The sequence below is a fragment of the Larimichthys crocea genome, unplaced genomic scaffold (assembly GCF_000972845.2).
Source record: "Larimichthys crocea isolate SSNF unplaced genomic scaffold, L_crocea_2.0 scaffold82, whole genome shotgun sequence".
Classification (NCBI taxonomy): domain Eukaryota; kingdom Metazoa; phylum Chordata; class Actinopteri; family Sciaenidae; genus Larimichthys; species Larimichthys crocea.
The window spans coordinates 278,877-303,208 of NW_020860793.1; the positions used below are offsets into that span (position 1 = coordinate 278,877).

Consider the following 24,332-nt stretch of genomic DNA (forward strand, 5'->3'; position numbering starts at 1 on the left):
GTGAAAGCTTTAGTTTTATGCCAAATGAAAGAGTCACAAACAACATGTGCACACGCATGCATGTACATACTCATACACAGCAAAACATACACACACACACACAAACGAGTGCCTTGTAATTCAATTAGTCAGATCCCCATCTGACACAAAATGGCGGCCCCATGCACCAGTGTGGCACATTTTGGGGCTGAGAGCCAAGCCAATAGCTTCTACACACACACACAACACACACATGACACAGATCGCCATACACACAATTCCATAACTGAGTCACTTGTTTAGTGTGTTACAAGCAGGACAAAATCAAACTGACGTGACTTATAAAAGAGGAAAAGACAGACAGGAAGACATTTTTAAGGCAGCTCTGTAGCATTTTCAGGCAGAATGAGTCATAGAACACAACATAACTGAACACACAGCTGTCTGTCTGTGTGTGTGTATGTGTGTGTGTGTGTGTGGCAGTTAAACCATGAGGTCATCCCTGGCTGAAGCTGCTCTCAGAGTTTCTTAACATAAACACTGAGGCGGCTGCAGGACGATGGCACCATTCGAAACTCAAGTTGCTGCTTTTTATCAGTCAGGTCAATTATTGTTTGATAACAGACCACCTCAGAGTGCATTACGACTTTTATATGAACACCAAAGAAAAAAAAGAGCTGTGTTCAAATCCTACTCTGCCACCTGTCACCTAACATAAAGCATTACTACTGTTACTGTACACTAATGGTGACCTTTATATTTAACGGAAATAACAATAACAAAAAAAATATTGACAGACCTTTTTTTTGATGCATGTCAAAGTTGCACACAAATGCTCTCTCTCTCTCTCTCTCTCTCTCTCTCTCTCTCACACACACACACACACACACACACACACACACACACACACACGGACACACCCCTCCAGCCCTGTAGCCTTTCCTCACATCTTCTGCCAAGGCCCAGTACAGCATTGCTAATTTGAGCAACATGCTAACACACACACACACACACACACACACGCACACACACACACACACACACACACACACACACACACACACACACACCAACACATGCACACAAGGAAATGAGGTCAATCTGTGTTTTTATGTTTTTCATATGGACATAATATAAGGCTGCAGTCAGTTTGAAAGTGTGACATTTTACGGTATAAATGTTTGTCACGTAATTTATGCAGACTCTCGGCTTGAGTCACATGCTCAGGCTCAACATTAATATGAAAGAAAAAAAAATTCAGAATTCACTTTTTGTTTTTTGTTTTTGTTGTTTGTTGGGAATCTGTGAATTTCATAATTTGTAAATGTAAATGTAAATGTACTTTATTTATACAGCCCTTTACAACAGTCCTTTCGGTGTACCAAGTTGCTGTGACAGTTGACAATAAAATAACGAGAATCCCTAGGTATAAAAAAACAAAATAAAAACAATAAAATGCAACAAAATCGAATAAGAAATGATAAAAGTGTTCATCATACTACCTGGGTGTTAAAAGCCATCCTAAATAAGTGGGTTTTTAGCTTCGATTAAAAAGGCCCAGATCAGAAACGAGACGCATCTCGACGGGGGCTTATTCCAGAGCCTGTTGATAATCTTTTCATTCCCCACTGAGTGTGTGTGCTTCAGTGTATGAAGTATTCCTTTTTTAGGAAACAGAGGAGCACACACACACACACACACACACACACACACACACACTGCCAGTGTAATAACATTACATAACTAAGAATACATTTTCTTTTCTGATGCTGTTAAAGGTTTGTATGTATAATTTACATGCTATATTGAATAAGATACCATAATATAGACTATATTATATTTTCTATAATGTTCACTCGAAACACAAAACTCAATGAATAACTCAAACCAAAAGTGCACAACAGTGTGTGAACAGACTTGTCGGAGCAGAAACAGTTAACAGCAGCTGACTGGAAAAGGGTCTGTGGTTCCTCTGTGGTACTTGGGGCCGTCTGAAGGGGGCAGTATGGCTCACCAAAACCACTTCTCTGTATCCCCCCCCGCCCCCCACCCCACCCACCACCCGCCACCGCCACCACCACATCGCCCTCCACCCCCATCCCTCCTCCACCCGTGGCCCACCGGGAACCGCCGGCTCTCCTACTGTGCCTTCTGCAAGACCTGGCTTAATTTAATTAACGCTGTCGACTTTAAACAAAACCACATCTGAGCCGAGGAGAGGCAGAGAGAGAGAGAGGGAGAGGGAGAGAGGGAGCAAGAGAGAGAGAGAGAGAGAGAGAGTGAGAGAGAGAGAGAGGAAATAGCCAGAGATGGGAGCAGATCGACCCGGTCAGAGCGCTGAGAGGATTTAATCGGTTCAGAGTTTGAACATATTCAATACTTTTTTGGGGGTTTCACAAGGAGACCTTAAAAACATCCCAGGATTCCTTCTTTAAATCTTTAAATGACAAAGGAAGTGTTTGTTTTTAAAGGCTGGTGCTGGTAGGGAGCTGAAGATTCTGGATCCTCTAGATTAAAACTAAAACACTAAATGATGAACTTCAGGTAAAAATGTGATTTTATGGCTGTATTCTGAACATGAACTCTCTCATCACTGTGGCTTTGGTCTTTGCTTTTACAAAATAGCTCGGTCTCTGTGCTTTAGAGATGATACATGCTGCAGGAATGAAACATTATGTTGTATTTAGAAGATGAAATGAAGAGGGAATGTAGAATTTTTCAGATATTTTTACAGTCTGGATCCTGTCTAATTCGATTTGAATGCACAATAAACTTCTGTTAAAGAAATGTTGACATGTTCCAAGGCAAAGAGGAAACTTCTTCCACACTTTGCATCTTCCACATTTCACACATCCTAAAGGATAAATCTCACTGTTACATGTGCAGTACGTCCTTCAGATTTCCCCCCAACATTGATGTGCCAAAGAAGTCACATCACAATCCTGAACCTTGACAAAAATTATGAAATTTCACAAACCAGATCCTTTACACATACTCAGCGGTGAGTAAAAAAAAAAAAAATATATATATATTATAGATTATATAATATATCTATATTAGATTATAAGGAGCAAAAATGAATACGTTTTGAATAATTCACAATAAAATATTCAAATTTAGATTTGGAGTGATAAATTACAGCACATTTAGTTCTGGAAAATATATTAGTGAAAATGGTGGATACTGTAAATATCAGAATTTATTATTTGATTAAAAAAATGTATTTAATTTATTATTTTGTTCATATTTGTTCAGTTCATATTTAAACAAGACATATCAAATTTAGACACAAACTATAAACTCTGAAAGACAACATGATCCAGAAAATATCACAATTATTTTTATCAGCCTTTAAAAGAAACACATCTCTTTAAATATATGGTCAAATTAAAATGTATGTCTAATAATTCTGTATAAACAGGTCCGCTTTAATAAAGTTGTAAATATTATGATATATATCAGTTATGTCTAAATTTTATTGTGAAATGATTTCATATGTATTCACCCTCACATATAAAACCTTCCTGGTCAACCAATCACAAACTAGCCTGATGGCTGGACCCAGTGTCACTGTGAAGTAGGAGAGAGGAAGAGTGTGTGTGTGTGTGTGTGTGTGTGTGTGTGTGTGTGTGTGTGTGTGTGTGTGTGTGTGTGTGTGTGTGTGTGTTGGTGTGTCAGAAAAAAGAGAAAAAAGCATTAGAGTGTAAAAATGAACATTAAACACACTCATGCTGACACACGTATCATTTTATTTCTACTTCCTTTAATAGCTTCATTTTCGTAGTTTCATTATCGTCATTTTTGGGGGTAATCTTGATATATACGTGTGTGTTTGGTTGTTTATTCTGTCAGCATTAGCAAAGCTCTGAGGACGAGCCGCAGACTCTATCAGCCTGAACAACAAATTAACTAAAACAATGATATCTAAAGGAAAAAAAAGCTGTTATACTCCCAACACCAACAAAGAAAAACAACAGCGAGACGGCACTCCGCAACCTGCTAATGTTAGCAACTGATGCCTAATTTCCTTTTGATTACAAAGACATCCCACGCTCTCCTCTCAAGTGACGTTTAATTGTTTCTCAAAGTAAATCATCAACTCAGCAAACTAAATTTGACAAACAACAATAACAAACTTGCAGCGCAGGGAGACGAGGAGGAAGGGGGGAGAAAAAAAAAAAGAGAAATTAATTAATTAAAAGTAAAAGACCCATCGCCCGCGGTGGATGTGAAACAGAGATGAAAGAAAACTGACAAGACTTTTTGCCTTAAATGAAGTGTGTTCACGAGCTGAAGCATATGGGAGGGCAGCAACACAGCAACAAGGAAAACAAGTTGAAACCCACGAAAATGACACTTTAAAATTCATCGGAACAAGTGTAAATGCAACGGGAATCCAAGAAAGCAGAAAAATATGCGAGTGCATGTTCCCTTAAAGGTCCAGTGTGTGAAGATTGAAGGGGACTTACTGGCACAATATGCTTGAATATTCATAACTATGTTTTCATGGCTGTAAAGTCGCCTAAAAATAACATTGACTGTGTCTTACAATAAGCCTTTTATAGAGACAGAGCAAGTCCTCTTCCAGGGGGGTCTACCATGTGGCACTGCAATGTTTCTACAGTAGCCCAGAGTGGACAAACTAAACACCGGCTCCACGTATGATCTTTTGATTTATTCTCGATTTTTTTGTGGCCACCATATTTTACCCTACATGCTTGGAAGGGGAGAATGAGGTAAGCAGTATTCAGTTGGTTGCAATCTGCAACTTCACCACTAGATGTCACTAAATTCTATACACTGGACCTTTAAACTACGCAAAAAGAACACTAATATAATTAGAAACATCATTTTAGGGTCTTAAACGTGAAAAAAGAATCTACAAAAATGCCACCTGGAGATCCATTTCAGACACCAGAAAAAGCAAACGAAAGGAATGAAAAGCAGCTCAGTGTGGAAACTGAAATTACACTTTTTCTTTGCAGTGATGAAGCGCGACGAGTCAAATCAAGCTCAGTATTGTTCAGGCCTGGAAAACGTTGACAAAAGCAAATTCAAAACCATGAAAATGTCTCTAAATATCGAGCCACCAACGACCAATAAACACAAATTTCACTGTTTTTGCGGCACGTCATTTGACGCTCATAACACACCGGACACGTTGACGTCTGTCTGTCGGTCTGGTGGTCAAACACTAATCACTGCAGCTTTAAGACAACTATCTACTGACTATGTCGGCACAAGCACACTAGGGTTGGAGGAAGCTGTTCTGAATACAGACACCACACCTATCACCCTTCATTACTTCAGCATAAATGGTTGTCCGTGGGTTTAGACTTTAGGGGATAGGCTAAGACTTTTTGTGGAATTATATTAAGTCCAGCTTAGTACAATACTTACATGTTATTTGTTTAGTGGCAGGGTTATGACAATGGTTAAGAAATTCTTCAGAGCAATTAAGACCATAGGAAATGTACAGTTTTATTTAGCCAAAGCTAATATTAGCCTAGCCTCATTTCGCTGCATCAAATGATGTAATATCTTAATGACGGTAGTCGCGTCAGTTTATTGTCACATGCAACTACGAGGACTTCATGTTCAGCCACAGCTCAGCAGGGACAAACTGTCCAGGGAGACAACGACATAGAGGGAATACACTTTAAACTCAATACTCAAAATACCCATTTTATTTGTCTGACTCGGACTGCTGTAACCTCATGTTGGCCTCAGACCACACAGAACGAGGACTGTGGATCTTTCTCACAGCGTAGTCACGGCACAAAGGTATGTCTCCACGGCAAATATGGAGACACGGAATAACTACAACTCTCTCACTGCACATGTGAGGATTCTATTGAGACTAAACAGCCCAGTCCATCCTTTAAGGTTATTTCAATCAGCGTCCTGACGTGTTTCTGTGTGTGTGTGCACGCTGTTTAGCAGCCGGTTTTTCTCACAAAGACAACTTTTGTTTTTGGCCTCTGCGTGTTGCCATAGAGCCATGCACACACACACACACACACACACATACACACTTTGTCTCTTTTTTTTTCTCACACACACACGCGCACACACACACACACATACACACTTTGTCTCTTTTTTTTTCTCACACACACACGCGCACACACACACACATACACACTTTGTCTCTTTTTTTTTCTCACACACACACGCGCACACACACACACACACACACACACACACACTTACATTACAGGCATTCCTCTGAGAAGCTGTTGTATTCAGAGCAGGTGCAGGCTGGGCAGAGAGAGAGAGAGAGAGAGAGAGAGAGTGTGTGTGTGTGTGTGTGTGTGTGTGTGTGTGTGTGTGTGTGTGTGTGTGTGTGTGTGTGTGTGCGCGCGCGTTATTTCATGTGTGCAGTTCGATTCAGTCTAAAAGAAGTGTGAGATCGTCTGTAAATCTATGACGTCCAGCTCGTCATCGTTTAAATAACAGAGTGAGAAAATTCTGTTTTATGATTTCATGCTGTCATCTGTAAATGTATCTCTGTGGTTGTTTTGTGTGTATATCTGTGTGTATTTCATAGATCACATCCAGTGAAATGTTCCTGTAATGTCACCAACACATCTTCACTAGGCTGTTCAGTTTCTATGTAAATGCTCACACATCCAGTATTTTTAAATAGAAAATAAATCTTAATTGAAACCCTTTAAAACACTGACAACACCATGATTAAAATACATAAACTAAAGAGTACAGTGGAAATAAAAAAATATCTAAAATGATACCTCCTTAAGATGCAAATTCTAGGCAGGTACATAATAAGTACATGTTAAAAACATTTCATTAAAAGGGGATTTTATTGATATTTTACATTCTAACGTGAAGAGTTTACTTATTCTGAAAATGTAAATTTATTGTAAGCTTTATAGTGAACAGGATCAGATAAATTATCACTTATATTTTGTATCTTAGACTATATAATGTTTAAAATAGTACTAGTAGTAAAATACTAATCGATATTTACACCAATATGAAGAGGCGTTTAATAAAGCAGAGCCGTGTAAGTAAGAAACAATGTGAGCAAAACAAAGATAAGGCAGTGAATGTATTTTACATTCACAAAATTTACATTTTATTAAATCTGATCTGTCTTAAATTTGTCAGAAATCAGCGTCAGTTTTAAGTATCAAGTTAGATCAACATCAGATATCTAGTCAAAGCTTCATTTTCAGATCCAGTCACTCCGTAAATCAGCTTCATGTTGTCATCCATTCATATCATTTCCTTTTCAAAGACTTCACTGATCTTTAACTTACACATTTTCTTCCTGCAGAATTAACACACATGTAGAAACAGATCATGTAGACATCAGAAAAAAAAGAAAAGAAAAGAAAAAATCCCCCAAACTATTTTCTAAAAACACAGACCTCAATAAAGCTGTCGCCGACGAACAAAAGAGACGTTCGCCGTCAAAAGGAGTCAAAGAAAGACGTTTTCTGCTTTAAAGAGACGAAAAAAAGACGACAAACAAACAGCTCAGTCGGCTGCTGAGAGCAGGAATGAAAACGTGTTTCAGCCTCATCGCCGTTGCTGTTGGCAGCAGGTTTGGAGGCCGTACCATCCGAGAAAAAAATAAAAACAACATTTCAGAGAGGAGCAGGAATCTCTGACCAGACACCAGAATGCTCAGCCTTAAAAAAAAAAAAACCAACAGAAAACTTCGAGAGAAATCTTCATCTTGGACTGATCTGAGTCAGGCAGCTGACGGGGTTACAGGTTCAATCTCTACAGCAAGGCACCAACAACGATTCACATATGTGATTGTTCTCTATAGATTTGAGGACCAACAGGAGAATAAAAAAAATAAAAAATCAACGCTCATTGTTGGATTCATGCAGCATCTTTCTGTTGAGCTTAAACACAACCATTCACGCAAATTCTTTCAGTTCAACTGAAGAATCATAGACTGACTTGGACTGTATACACACACACACACAGCAAATATTACTGCAGCTTATTCAGCTATTCCTAAAGAGAGCAAGCAGAGTCCTTTAGTGATATACAGCTTTATGGCATCGTCACATGTCTTAAGGTGTGTCATATACTCAGAGTCATGTGAGTAATAACAGACATGTTCTAGGATGGTTTGTATGGGGAAAAAAACATTCATGTGATTATGTATTTATATCATTTGAAATTGTTGCTAGCCTTTATGTCAACAGGTTTTCAACCATGAATATATATGATGTGTACATCAATGTGTCATTGTTCCAGGGATGGAAGAACGTGGAAGACGTTTAGTAATGTTAAACAAATATGTCAAAAAATGTGCAACAAAATGACTTTTACAAAAGGTTTTTAAATTAATCTCCATTAAGATTTAATATAATTTCTGTCACACCAGTTTCTGTAACGCTTAATGTTGCCATGGAATCATTAGTCATTTAGCTGTTTCTGTAGTTACACCTATTTGTAGTCTATACTTCTTTAAATGTGCACCATTATAACTTATAACTTAATATAATATACCATAACCATATACCATATAAATTAATATACCATGAGCTGCATGTTGCTGCTGTACCATGATATAGAGACAACATGATAACACGCCATGGTAACAGATAATGTTGTTTCTGTTGTCTTTCACCATATTGTTTACTTCTTCAAATGGATTGCGGCGTTTCAGTTTTTCAGTCCAAAGCAAAGTTTAGAGCTTTTTTTTTTTTTTTTTAAACTACAACTAAAACTAGAAGTGATTATGAAAATGAAACACCTGTCAGCAATCGGATACTTTTTCACAATAAAAGCCAACGCTCCAAACAAGGCTTCGACGCCGAAACCCACTCATGACACGACAGAACCTCGGCCGCTGCTATTCAAAGACATCCAACACATTTTTTTTTTTTTTAAATAACCCGACATAACTACAAAGCTCTCTGTACAGTTTTCTCTCTCACAAGTCATACTTGTGCCAACAAGCAGGCAGAAAGTGTCTCTGAATTTATTTTCCTGCAGTCAAACCGACTCTCCATTTCAGAGACAGCAGGTCCTCTCCTCGTTCCCTCTCTCTTGATGTGAGCGGGAGGAAGCAGGCAGGATTACTCACATCACAGAGGTGGAAATGGAGCGGGTTAGAGCCGAGAGAGGAGACGGCTCAGAGCGCAGCAGACATGAAAGCGACATGAGTACAGAGATCCAAATGCTGGATCACAAGACTGTTGACACAGGACTTTTACAAGCGTACAGAGTCAGACTGGCTGTCCTGTACAGCACAGTGGTCAGAAAGGGGTCAGCAGAGGTTGTCTCACCTGTAGTTGTGCTTAGGCTACGTGAACACAAGGTTAGGATGGTGGTTTTAGTTAAACACTAAAACATCTGTGTCACCACAAACAGCCAATGGTTCCACTGTACAGATGTACTTCTGTCTGTTTCCCTTTTTTCTCTGGGTCTGTATGTTTAAGTACATTCATGAAGCCACAATGCATCTTCATAGCATGGCGGGTTAATGTTCATCTAATCGTACCATTTACATCCATGTTTCTGGTTCTATATGCAATCATCACAATTGGTGTTCAAATTCACCTCACATTCAGACAACTAAAAGCTCTCCACATGATTAGTACAGGGGCATTCCCCAAGTTTCCTGCACCAAAACCCCAATTGCCTGAAAAATGTCCCATTTGAAGGAAAGTCTATTTGTCCAAAACACACTGCTCCAAAGGCCAATCTTCTACAAAAATTGCCCTTCGTCAGGTGACCTTCGTCATCAGTCAGGCGACTGAAACATATTAAAGTTGTGAAGCAGCCAGTTTGGTTACGTTTAAGCACCAAAACTACTTGGTTAAGTTCAGGAAAAGATGATGGTTTGGGTTAAAATCAGTATGGTAGTTACTTACATTAAATATATAATGTTGGTGATACCGGAATGGTTATCTTGTCTTATCTCTAGCAATGACCAGTCTGTCAGACAAATTTTTTCCGTCTGATGGAACATTTTTCAGACTAACTTCGGAATAATGGACGATTTGAACAAAGGCACGACACCAATAGTAGAACTGACCCCAAGGTGGTGTGCAGAGTACAGTGCAGAGTCAGGTTGTAGTGTTGAAATGCGTGAACGCAAGTTCCGAAGAAGTTTGAAAACCACTTTTCCTGTCAAAGATTGTAAGTACCATAATTTTCGGACTGTTGAGAACACCTGAATATAAGCCGCACCAGCTAAATTTGAAAAGAAAAGAAATTTTGTACATATATAGGCCGCACTTGAATATAAGACGCATGTTGTTTTCATGTTGTAACATGAGATATTTACACAGAAAGACGGTACACGGAAGATTGTTTTTGTTTGTTTTGATTTAATACACGCTTTTTTTCAAACTGTGCCTGAAAATCGGCAGTACGGCACCAACACACCATCAAAACACCATCAACACAGCACCAACACAGCACCAACATGGGATGATGTATGATCACTTTTGTGTTTACTGTTGGAGAGTGCCCCCGGTGGCTGATGGCCAGTAAATTAGCCGCACTGTTGTATAGACCGCAGGGCTCAAAAAACAACAAAAAGCATCCTTCCCCAAAAAGATGACCATAAACCTCCTGAAGAAGTGTCTGGGTGCACAAAACCCTTTTTAGGTTACATCACAGAAAACACTGGTGTGGTCAGAACTAGAATTTTACTGTGTCTCATACTGAATATAAAATCTGGACCTATAAACAAAATAATATAAATGATCAGTACTTAAATAAATGCTGTTAAATGTTAAATTCATATTAAAGTAAATCAACAGTCCTTATTGTTTGACCTGCTGTCTCTCCTTTACTGGAAACGTCTCATCCTTTCACTTCACACATGGTAAGGATGAAAAACATCAACCTGTCAAACAATCCTTTCTGCCTTTGCTTTATTCTAACACCTTTCCTCTCCTCTCATGGTCTCCCTTCCTCCCTCCTTCCTCCCTCCTCCCTCCCCAGGCTGATGTAGACACAGAGAGGCGGAGGAAAAAGAGGAGGAAGCGTGGACAAAGCGGGCCGAGGCCACAGAAAGGCGGACTCCCGCCGAGCCAAAGAGGCGGCTGACACGCTGTACATTCAGCCATCGTTAACTGGCGATTAATGAGGTCAGCGACAGAAAAAAAACCTCTCCACATGTAAAACAACTCAAAGTCAAAATCAGAAATAAATCTAATGAGCACTTGAGCTGCTGCTACACATTATTTTCATTATCAGTTTGATTCTAAGGACGTAACCACATCCTGTGTTTGTGCCATTAACAGTCACCGACCCAAATACACTCGAAACAAAGTATGACAGTAAATTATCACCCTATTCCTGACCCTTTATTTGATAAACAAAATATGATCGATTAACTGAATTCAGGAAAACAACACCAAAAAGTTAAAAGTTGTAAAAACTCAACAGAATCCACAAACTGCAACAACAACAAAAGCTGTGAAAGACGTGAATGAAAGTTGGACGTCATTCTAACAAATGAAAATACAACCTGCAGGTAAAGCGGCAGATTCGGTTCAAACTCCAGCCGAGCACCAGCTGGGGTCAATCAGACAGTGGTGTTATGATATTTTCTGATGGTGTGATTCCTATCCTTTACAGAAAGATTCATGGATGATCTGTTTAGTGTTGCAACTAATGATTATTTAAATGAATCCTTTGTGTGTGACGTCTTGTTTTGTCCAAGCAGATATTCAGATTGAGATATTCATCTTACAATAATATAAAACAGAGAAGAGCAGCAAATCAAACTAAATGTTTGATGTGGTCAGCGACCTCAAAGATTGGTGATTGATTTCTTCTTTTGCCAGTACTTTGTTTTTGTTGGATGGAGGTTCCTGTTTCCTGATACTTGAACTAAACCGAAGCTGAGTTAAATCATCAAATCCTCCAACTGTCAGCCGAGCACATGGACCGGAGAGAGTTTCAATCTAACGCCAAAACCTAATAAATGAATCAATAATTGGGGAGATTGGTGTACAGAGTGAATCCTGTTGGACACTGTCTTTTTTTTTTATATATATTTATCATTTATAAGGAGTATATAAACTTTTAAAAGGATCTTTATAATTCATTATACTTACTGTTTATTCATTCATTTTATAATTTCTCATCCTGTAAGCACCCATAACTGCAGTTGTATAAAACGTCTTCATAGCCATAGTTATAATTATATTTATATATGTTATATAATGCATTTAAAAACACACACTGATTTTTTTTATTAAATGCTGCTTATTAATTGCTAATTAATATTATATTTTGAGGCATGAAGTAAAAAAAAGTGAGTATATAACTTTTAATACATCTCTCTTTTTTTTTTATTCTTTGCTTTTTTTAAAGTTGGATCATTTATTCTGGGATGAAACTCTCTCAGCTGATTCCTACAAATGGGAACCGACAACAAAAGGCCGGCAACTAAATCTGGCAACGTGTGCAGCTTTTCTACATCTGTAAAAATGTACAAATGTTTTTAGGAAAAAAAAAAAAAAACCTCCAGCAGCCGAGCGGATCGATGCCACAGATAGAGCCAACCCAGTTACTGATAAATGAATCAATAACACTGTCCATCATAGAGAAAATAACCTATGACATTTACATCACTGCATTTCTTTAGATTCAGAATGATACAGTGTATTTTATTTAATGTTGGATTATTTATTCTGGCCTGCAATTTATCCAGCTGATCTTCCCACCCAAAAACAAAAAAAAAAAAACAGAATAACAAAAAGCCGACAGCTGTTTGCGTCCAGCAGCATCATCCTTATCTCGACAAAATTCACAAAACCCGGCAACGTGCCTCAGCGGTTCTACGACTTCACGTCAACCAGCTCAGCGCTTCCAAACAGGCAGGAGCATCAGCAGCCTTTTCTTCAGACACACACTTGAAGCAGCAATAATACCGCCCAAATAATACATGAAAAAAAGGCATGTTATCACTTACTGAGGACGGCAAGCCAGGAGGGACCTTCCGCACTTTTTTTGGGTGAACCTCTGAAAGAGACAGAAAAAAAAACAACAAAACAGTAAATGAGGGTTTAAACAGGCCAAGAGGCTTTTTATTCACTCCTTTTAAAAAAAAGTAGCTTCTGGTTTGATTTGTCTGAGTTTTTAATCGATCAGCTGAAAGAGGAAAGAGCGAGGCCACTTTTCCCACCGCCGTCGATGAATTCACAAAGAGAGCTTTAGTGCAGACAAGCGCGACACAATAAGATGCAGAAAATCAAAAGACAGAACACAAAAAGGACGGGGTTGATGTTTTTTTTTTTTTTCTTCTGGGTTTGATAAAAGGAAGGAGGGCAGCTTTTGACATGTTTATATTATTTTTCAGGGTTTCTCTCAAGGAGAGCGACGGAGCGGTTTATCAACTGGGAAGGTGAGACTTTGATGGAAAAATGAAAGAGCCTTTTTTTTTTTTTTGGAAATTGGCCCAGAGTCGTCGTCATATGTGTGTGTGTGTGTGTGTTTGTGTCCTCTCAAGGCTAATGCTACCAAGGCTACATCGTGGCCACTATTGTCCTGCTTCTAAAAGACTTCCCTGTATTCCCCCCCCCCCCCCCCCCCCCCCCTTCAGTCCTTTTGAACCACATTCCACACAGACAAACAGGATGGACACACAGACACATGAACACACACACACACACACAATGCTCAGCCTTGTCACTGAAAACACACAGCGGCTGTGAACTGGGATCAGTCCAGGTTAAAACGTTTCACCAAGGTCACTGAAAAAAAAAGTTTGTGTTTGGATACAAGACTACAAATGAAGGCAGACAATAATCTAAACCAGACTGACATGCTGCTTTATTTTAGATTTTTTTTTAAAAAGAGTCCTTCAGTCTAATGATAAGAATATGCAGAGTCTGTAACTGATCAATCAGTGTTTGGAGGAAATGAAAGATTCGAGCCTAAAGCATTAGGTGTTTTTGCAGCTCATAATCTGAACGCCAGGATTCAATTTTACTGACATTTTATATTTGGATTCAGACTGACAGCAAAACATCTAGAAACAAACATGTTTGATAAATACCAAAAGTCAGATCATCACTGAGAAAAATGGCACAAGTTTCTTTCTTTCTTTTTTCTTTTCAGTATTGTTTCACACACTTAAAGCTTGATGTGGGGTCGCCTGATGTGTCGGTGGGGTTGATTTTTAGATTTTTAAAACTTAATGCATTCATTGTATTTAGACTGATGTATTTTAATTATGTAGTTGTAGTTTATAAGGTCCACCAAGCTAAACCTTAGCAGATACAGTCTGTTCCAACAAATCTACAACAAAGCTGTTGCTCATAAATGTTATCATTTCAACTTTATTGTTATTTTAGAAGCTGTATTATTTGGTGCCATTGAATTGCATTATGTTTTGTAGTTTGTTTGTTTTTTTAAAAATATTTTGTTTCAGTAATAACTCACCATAAATTAATGATCACATCTTAAAACAACTAAAACCGTACACTATATATTTTGGGAAGGGTTGAATCACATTAGACTGCATTACTTTTAACAAGGTGCACCTAATAAAGTTACATCTTTAATTTATTGTATGATTAAAATGGATAATTAATATTTTTTCCCTCCATACTCTTGAAAAAAAGGCCAATTTCCAATTTATATTGTTGTGAGACATTTTGATAGAAGTGAGCTTCACTGTGTGTGTGTGTGTGTATGTTTATAGTGTTTGTACAGTATAATGAGAGTGTGTTAGTGGTGTCTCACCCATGGTGTCCATAGGCAGCGTTCTCCTCCGGGGGTTGGAGCTGTAGTGCTGGTAGTACTGACCGGCCGGCTTGGTGGGCGACGCCGCGCCGGGACTCCCCAAACCCAACTCACCACCCAGTACCGACTAGTCGAGAGACAATGACACAGAGGGACACATAAACAGAGAGAGAGAGAAAGAGAGAGAGAGAGAGAGAGAGAGAGAGTTAATCATGTGACCTTCTGACTCAAGGACCAGGAAGGATGCAGCATTCTTCCCAAGGAAAAACAGGAACATTTCTAAAGACATGAAGATATCATGATAAACCAAGTGCAAATATTTGGGACTGGGATTAAAGACGACCTCAAAACTACAAAGACAGACTAAAATAAAAATATCATAAACAAGTAAAACATGTCACAAATATATTTAAACAAGAGTAATTTCCTAAAACAGCTGGGACCTGTACGTAATACCAAATATCTTCCCAAACAGGAGGGACTACAAGTACTATTTTTAGTGGCGGATTAATACACATTTGGTGCTCCAGTCAACTGACAGTGAAAATATGAGATCAGGGGCAACCGAGATGATTTCACAGTATGTGGAAGTTCAGCATGTTGATGGCTGTCCAATAAGCAATACCACTAATATTTGGAGCTACTCAAAATACTCAGCGTAGTCGAAATGTTTGTCATGTTGAGGCAGGTTTGAATGTCGTCAGTCATGCTGTAGAATCAAATACAATATTGAACACTGGAATGGCGATGGCCCTCTAAATTTTCAGGATAGTCACAATGTTGAGAAAAGTTTGACTAGAAGATCGTTCAACAAAGCTAGCACACTGAGCCAAAAAGTGGATTAAGGAAAATTCAAGATAGTGCAAACTAATGTTGACAAGAGAGAATATTGGAATCATCTGGAACAATTATCCTGAATACTTGTCTGGCATATTGAGCACAAAAAAAGTGGAGTCGAAGATCATCAGAATGTTGATTAAAGGACATGGAAGGTGCCAGAAATCTCAACAACACTTAAAACGTTGCCCTCAAACAGAATGTTGATCGCTGTTAAGTTGTTGGGGATAACTGGAATGACGTTGATCAGAAATATTGAGCACAGCTGCCATTGTTGAGCGGAAACATGAAGCTATGTGGAGGACAGTTCTATTGAATCGAACTGGAATGTTGGAGAATTATCTGGAATACCTGTCAGGGTGTCAGATTGTTGAAGAAAGAATGTAAAATGTTTGAAATACTAGGACGGGGTATTGATTGCCGAGATGTTGATGACAGGTGGAATGTTGGAGTGTTGGAGGAAAGCTTGCATGTTGAGTCCTGGAATACTGATGATATTCAAATCTGAGTCAGGAATGTTGACCCGAGACACGAATAGGATCGCGAGAACGTAGTTGGAATGTTAAGAATAAAGCCCGGTTCACGCTACACGTGTCATTATAACAACAATATCAAGGACGACATTGACTCCAATTTTTGGAACGCCACATCTTGGCACTAAATATAATTCAAGAGATATGGAGTTATATTGTAAGCGCATTGTTATAACCCTCACATGCCCAACACTGCCATCATACAACCATCTTATGTCATCCAAAAACATAACCAAGAGGAAATCTTTCCCATCACTGCTGTGTGAGTAAGAAATGTCATTCTAATGGTGTTCATAATTTGCTGCTGTTGAAATAATTCAATTAATTTGAGATTTAAAGTGTGAGCACGACATATGATGACGTTAAAACGTCAGTTTTGATGTTTAAAAACGCCAGATTAATATCACAGATGAACAAATATAACGCTGCCTTAAAAATAACGAGATCGAAGGTTACAGACAGACAGGTATATAGACAGACAGACAGAGATTTTGAAGCTGTCTAACATCCAGGAACAAAGCCTACCTCAGACACCTCAAGCCAAGCTGATAGTGATAAATAAAAGCGTGGCTGTGATGGTATTTACCTCCATGAGAACGACCTCATGCTGCTCAGCGTGGAGACGTTCATCTCACAGCTCCACAGCTCTAACAGAATCTAACTTGTCCCCTGTCTCTGTGCCGCTCTTTCCCCCTCCTCTAACTGTGACTCTGTTTGCGGCTCAAACTTAGCAAACCGCTCACACATTGTCCCACTAATTAAGTTCAATGATACGGCAGCAACAAGTGGCGTCTGGGCTGATTTGGAGAGGAAAGGAGGATGGAGGAGAGGGTCTTTTTTCTTTTTTTTTTTAGAGGCACAAAAAGTTAGCATGGAGGGACGAGGTGAAAAAGAACCTGCCGATCCCCCACCCTCCTCCTCCTCCTTTAAATAGACTCCACCACTACTCCGTTAAAGGGTAGATTTTTTCCCCCAGCTTTCTCGTTAAGTAATTAGTGTGCAGTGTATTTAAAGCAGAAGGGTGGAGAAGTGTGTTTGGAGGGGGGTGGTGGATGTTTTTCAGGCTAATCTGAATTCTGATCAGCGCGTTTGTCCTCTCTGTGGCTGAAAACAAGAGTTAGCTTGGCACTGCCGGGCCAAGGAAGGCTTTTCTCATGCTAAACAGGGCCTAAGTAGGCCAATTACAGGGCCAGCCTCGGTCTCTGAGCCATTCTCCGGCTTAAAACAAAAGGGCCCTTGTCTTAAATAAAGTCAGTCACACACACACAGAGAGGGAGAGGGAGTCAGACACAAAGGCACACACACACACAATCGCACACCAATTCAGTCATCCTGTTCCTCTGTCCGTGTGTTTCAGTGTGTGTGTGTGTGTGTGTGTCGTCGGGGGTAAAAGGGGGTTCCCACTAAAACAAAAAGGGTCTCATTGATTGTGGCGCTTTTCTTTCTTTTCTCTTCTTTTTTTTTTTCTCCTCGCACTCCAGCATCGAGCCAGGCCGGGCCAGTCCGGTCGCCCAGGCAACTAGCGGGGAGACAAAATACCCCGTCTGTCTCTCTTTACCTGTTAAGTCTCGCTGTCTCCACTTCACTGGACACTATATGCTCGCTCGAAATGTCGTTATTGTGGCTACAGAAATGAAAGCGATAGAGTCAACTCGAGGCGTTAAAGGGTCAGTCCAACAAGGTAGCGTTTCGGTTCCGTAAAGTTAGGAGAGAAGATCGGTCAGAGGAGGCCAAGATATCTAGAATTTTAGCCTGGATTGTAAGTCAAACTCCGGAGCCATTGGATCCTACATTTCCCATGATGCAATGCAATTGGTAGTCTTTTTCCCCTGCAATAAATGCAGTGCATGCCCACATCTTTCTCCACAGCTCGAGTTCGCGATCCAGGCCCTTTGTTAAAAAAAAATTGAAGTCACCAAGCACAAGGAACCCCGATGACATCACTACGACATCATCAGAGCTATATTCAGTATTGAGCTCCTTCAGAGCAACAGCACAACATGACAAATAACCAGCATGCCACAGCAACAGCGCATGATCAGAATTCAATTAGAATAACTCAACGCTCATGAATGATTTTTTTTCTGAGGAAAGAGACCTGGCCTAAGAAGTACATGAGGACAAGTTAAATTAGACCCTCGTTTAAATATGCAACTCGATATGCCACCAAATAAGAGCAGTAACACACGCCATCTGTCTGCAAACATACTGCTTACGACAATGTTGAAATCCTGACGTTTAGCAGGTGAAAGGTTTGCCATGTTCAGCGTCTTAATCCAGCATGTTAGAAAGCCAGGCAGCACTCTGCATCCACGATGCTTTTCACTCGATTTTCACTATTTATGCAGCATGAATTAAAAAGTAATCAGATTACACTGGAAGGAGACATGATGCTAATGTGTTTGTTACAAACCCTAACCCTCCTGCTAACAGGAAACCTTTGTTCGACCTATCATCCTGACGTGCAGGTAGGGGTGGGCGATATATCGAATATACTCGATATATCGCGGCTTGTTCTACGTGAGATGTATGAAATGACTATATCGCGACCATCGAGTACTTGTCACGTAAATGTTTTAAGCCGTCTGCATTTAATTCTCCGGAGTTTTGCCTGTGTCACTCCTGGTGCTCCTCACAGCACGCAGCACACTGCCCCGCCCACCCAGAAAAATCCCCTGCGCGCATGCGTACTTTTTGTATCAGGTGAGGAGAGAAGTGAAGAGCCCGAGCGAGTTAATTGAAGATGGAGACGGACGACTTGGTTCCGAAGAAAAGCAACTGCGGTCACGCCAGCCGTCTCTCGTTTTCGCGTGGTCACGTCAGCTGCTCCAATATTTTCAAGTGCGCCCTTATTGCGACTTTATGTCAAATACTTTGAGAAAACTGGGAAAGTCAGCGCTAGCTTACTGCAGCGTGTGGACACTTCCGGTTTTCAAAATAAGACGTGGGTGTTAAATTTATTAAAGGTTTATTTATAAAATATGAAGAATGGTTAAAATTTGATTTAAAAAAGTGTGTCTCATAAGCCAAGTATGATCCTGCACTGCTTCAGTGCTCATATGTACATTATGAAATATATTAAAAATTCATAAAAAATATGACAAGTGTTAAAATGCTATAAAAAGAGGTGTGTCTCATACAGCAAGTGTAAATCTACTGTTCTACATTGATTCTGAGCAATTACAATGCTATCAAGGTAATAATGACATTATTATTTATTAGAAATAAACAATACAAAACAACAACAAAAATATCGAGATATATATCGTGTATCGCGATATAGCTTAAAAATATCGAGATATTGGTTACAGGCCATATCGTGCAGCCCTACGTGCAGGGCCACACAATACGAGGTTCAGCAGGTTCCCGTGTGACCTGCAGTCACCCATAACTCCCTGCTCCGCTGAGACCCACAGAAATATATTCACATGCATTCTTATATACGTATAATTGGAGCCTTAAACTGTTGAGATAATCATCAGGTTCACGCCTCCTCGCTCTGTCTCTTCCTACTGTTTTACCTTCTACATTATCTTGTTTTCTCTCTGCCTCTATCTTCCTGTGTGCCTCGCACACACACACACACACACACACACACACACACACAAAACCAGAGGTCTGTTTCTCACAGAGCTGACTGGGCTTCGGTACCCAGCTGCTCACAGAGACGATATTAACTAAGATAGATTACCAGAGAGAGAGCGAGACAGAGAGAGAGAGAGAGAGAGAGAGAGAGAGAGAGAGAGAGAGAGAGAGGGGGGTAAGGAAGCAGGAAGATATACTGGAAAAACAGAACAGGAAGTCTGAAGAAGAGAGAGATGGAGACAGAGAACAACAAAAGACAAAAATGGAAGACTGGGTAGAAAAATGTAGAGAGAAAGAAAAGGAGACAGAGAGTTATTTGTTTAAGCAGCCATCTGAGAACCTTTGCATAGTCACGTTGGTGTCTGTGAATTTTTCCACCCTAAAATCAGCATCGGTCTCAGAAATTCGATATTGGTCGACCTCTAGTTGGTGTGTTTTAAACTCTGGACCAAGCCATGCTAGCTGTTACCACCTGTTTCCAGTCTTTATGCTAAGCTAGGCTACCTGCCTCCCGACTCCAGCCTCCTTTACTGAAAGCAACATCCCCCAAACGAACAAACGCCACATTTCCTGCATGAAACACCACACACTCGTCTGCCGTCTTTCCCCTTTCCTCAGTTTCTTCCTCTCTCGCCCAGCCCTCCTCATGTCCTCATGTGACTGAAAAAGCAAATGCTCAGATGTCATCAATTTTCACCATCCCAACCATGAGAGAGACACACACACACACACACACACACACAGAGAGAGAGAAAGAGAGAGAGAGAGAGAGAGAGAGAGAGAGACAGGAAGAAGTCATTAATTACCAGGAAGTGCTGGCGAGGCAGCGGCACACCTGTACGCCAGCTTCGCTCCAGCTGACACACACACACACATATATGTACACACAGACACACACACACACACACACTCCTGAGGGAGCGAGGCCCCGAGGCTGCTACCAGACACGGTAAAACCAGCAGAGACGACGAATAAAACTGGACTCACGGAGCCAGAACAGTGTAACCACACATCGCACATCAGGCGTTATTCACATCCAGGGCTACAGCTAACGTATCAATTAATCATTTACTCTATTAAATGCCTGAGACAATGAAATAAATAGTGAAAAAAAAAAAAAAATATATATATATATATATCCATCACAAGTTCTCAAAGTAGCCCAGGGTGACGATGAGAGAAATCGTGTACAACAGGAAGAAGGAGGAAATCATTTAAGAGCTGGAACCAGAGGATGTTTGACATGCTTTTATTTTTTTAATTCTTAATTATGGAAGTTGTTGTTGATTCATTTTATGTTGATCGACTAATTAATTAATTGGCTAATCTCCTTCGGGATATACATATTCATTACATCTATGGTGAAATTATACCGTTAATACCAGCTCGCAGCAGCTCCACTGTGGTTCAGTGACAGAGCCAGCGTCGACAGCGTCAGACAAACGTGCTATCGTGGTTGTTAGATTAGCAACTTTTATGGCAGAAGTTTAGGAATAATAATCTATATGAAGCATGTTGGCGTAGATGCCGTGACTCTGGCATGGAACTCTGACCTGCTGTTCATTTTTTTTTTGTTTTCCAACATCAGTCAACGTCTTTCCCTCATCTTTACCAAGCATCTTTTTTATGTGTGTGTGTGTGCGTCTAAACCTTAAGTGCAGAGGAGGCAGAACAATTTCTGCCAAGATCAGGAAATGCTCACATGGGTCTTTTTTGTTTTTTTTGGGGGTAGGAAATTAAAACCTAAGCACTTTGTTGTTTAGTATGACGTGTGCTCTGTTTCACCTGTACCCACACCCAACAGTGATGTCACGGGGTACTGACACGCCCTGGAGAGCAGGGCAGCAAGGCGGTGCAGGTCAGCAGAAAAACAAGATTTCCAGGAGGTGCTGTTTTAATAATGAAGACCTTCAAACTCTGGGTGCCTTAAGAAGGCCCCCAGTCACTCAGTGTTACCTTTTCAATCTGTAATGTATCAAATTACTCCAAACTAATTGGCACAGAGTGAACACGGAGCCCCACTAAGGGTCTGAAGCCCAGGATGGCCCAGTTAGTAATCCAGCCATGATCATTAATTTCAAAGAAGTGCAGCAGTAACATGTTTTATATTTATTCCTTTTATATAAATCATTGCTAAAAACAAGGCCTGATGGTGCTACAGCACAGTCAGGCCTTTCTTTAAAGGACACTTCCAGCTCGATAAGACAGAGACTGGAAACTTCTGCCGGATAAAAGGTCGGTCTGGACGGACATAAACTGTAGTATGAATGCATCTTTGTTTTTCTTGACTTTATTTCTCAGTGGCTGATGGCCTTGTTATGACAGCTGAGGGGGAGTGTTCGTTCTCTGTTCAAAGACAGCTACAAATGTCACACACAGTATGACAAAACCAAGAGTTACTTCAAAAACTGATAAAAAAAAAGTCAAACAAACCAACGACAAACTGAATTATTAATGATGGATCACTTCTAGAATTACAGGTTCCCTCCCCTGCAGCAAGGCACTACCACTGCCAGGGTTAGAGGTCCAAATCCCTCCAGAGTGACAGTTACATCAAAGATACAGACTCACCTGACATGGTTAAAGTTAAAGACTGATAACAGCCAATCAAGTCACAGAACCGTCATGACAACACAAACGCACAGAAAAAACGGCCAATCATATCTGTGCATTGGAGTCCCTGAAACACCAGCTGCTCTGTGTATGTGTGTGTTTAGAATGATGTCAGAGTAAGAAAAAACCTCAGGGACAGATCGCAGCAAACACACACACACACACACACACACACGCACACACACACACACGCACACACACACATGCGCGCATCTGCAGTAGCACTCGAAGCAGCGAGGGATTGACTCGCCACTGACAACTTCCTCCATCTTCTAACTGCTCTGTACACCAACACACACACACACTGAATAATACACACTATGCTCAAACACACCAGTCACACACAAACACACATGCACACACACACACAGACACACACACACACAAGGCAGTTCAAAGCATTTCTCCTTAATTAGCGTTCAACGCTTGGCTTGACAAATAAATAGCGATCATTTAAGAACACTAAGAGAGGAATCAGACAGCACATTACACCTCACAATATCTGGCAGCTTCCTGCTCGCAATTAGAACAAGGAGGAGGAGGAGGGGGGATGAAGGACGAGGGGGAGAGGCGGTAGTTTAGAGGGAGGAAATAGAGAAAGGTAGGACGGCTGGAAGCAAAACTGGGGAGACAAGTAAGTGAGGAATGAAGGAGGTTAAGAGGGGAGATAAGAACATAAGCTGATAGAACAAAAAAGGGAGGATGAAGGAGAAAGAAGAGACGGGGGAGGGAGGGGAAGGCAAGGAGGTGAAGAAGTAAGTGGTAAGAGAGGAAAAAAGGGAAAGTGAGGGAAGTAAGTAAGTCAAAAAGAGAAAGGTATAGGAGAAATGAAGGTGGAAGGGAGACAAGGAAAAATGGAGAGAGGGAAGGAAAGAGGGTAAAGGATAGATGTTAAATTAAGGCGGAAGGGGAAGAAGGACCAAAGTGGGAAGGGAATGATGGGAAAAGAAATAAAGAAGGGGAGAATGAAGGAGGTAGGTTGGGATGCATAAAGAGAAGGGAGGGCAGGGAGAGAAAGGAAAGAGGTAGGGTGAAGGTGGAAAAGAAGGAATGCTAGAAGAAGGGGAAGATTGAGGAAGCGAAGGAGGGATGAAGTGAGAACAGGAGAGAAAAGGCTGCAGGAAGGTTCAGAATGAGGCAAGGACTGACGGAGGGAAAGAAAGAATGAGAGGGGAAGAAAGGAAGGAGGGATCATTGAGGAAGAAAGTGGAAGAGACAGGAAGTGAATGAATGATGGATGGAGAGACAGATTTATATGTAGAGACGAAAAGAGAATGAAAAATGCTTCCTGCGGTGCCATCTTGAACTGATCACTCCTATCATGCCTCAGTCGCAGCCGCCTCGACTTTGTAGTTGTGGATATATTTTATTCATTATATCCAGAAACAAACACAGACAGGGGTGTAGAAATAAAACCTTCACGATGGACAGTCTTATTTCAGAGCAGCGCTCCACTTCTAAACACATCTGTCAGGTCAGTGCCTTTACTGTTGTGGTTCACTCTCAGAGTGCTGTTTTCAGCTCAACAAGTCGGTTAAAGTCAGAAGTCAAGTATGCTCGGCTGCAGTTACTCTAAAGTCCACTAGGGGTTCTACTAAGTGAACAGGGAAATCATCTCTAAAAAAAGTCAGTATTTCCACATTCAGCATCCACTGAGAAGAGTGTAGAAGAATGTCTCAATGTTATATATTCATAACTAAATAAACAATAATCAACAAGTGTTCTGTGGCTGTGAAGTGAAGCCAACGTGGAAGTGCCAAAAAACTGCGAGTTTCTCAAACGTCCACTTGAGGCTGGCTCCAGAAGTGAGTCAGTCTCCATAAGTCCCCATGTTAAAATGTCCAACTTCACAGCAGAAATAAACATGTTTACAGCCTGGTAAACTGTTCAAGACAGTTGTACTGAGGCTGATTTATTTATATAACTCACCTGTTCAAATTATATTAAGGCTTAAAGTTATGTATAAATGAACATGTGGCTGCTATGATTGACAGTTGGATTTCAGGAACCAGGCTTCATTGAGCTGGTCTCAGCTCCACCCACCCTCCACGTCTTTGCCGATTTTTGGATTATCCCAGGACT

At 40.4% G+C, this 24,332-nt stretch overlaps 1 protein-coding gene across 10 annotated transcripts in view; it reads right to left on the bottom strand.

Annotated features, from left to right (window-relative positions):
• Positions 1-24,332, bottom strand: part of tcf4 (transcription factor 4) — a 217,649-nt gene that overhangs the window by 82,171 nt on the left and 111,146 nt on the right. For 9 of the 10 annotated variants that reach the window (XM_019276204.2, XM_019276205.2, XM_019276203.2 and 6 more), the window contains 2 exons: positions 14,683-14,809; positions 12,908-12,957 (listed from right to left, as the gene is read on the bottom strand). In XM_019276204.2, the coding sequence (XP_019131749.1) occupies positions 12,908-12,957; positions 14,683-14,809 (177 nt within the window). Of the gene's footprint in view, positions 1-12,907; positions 12,958-14,682; positions 14,810-16,638; positions 16,999-24,332 lie in introns of those variants that run through there. The other variant, XM_027277031.1, reaches the window with a different exon arrangement.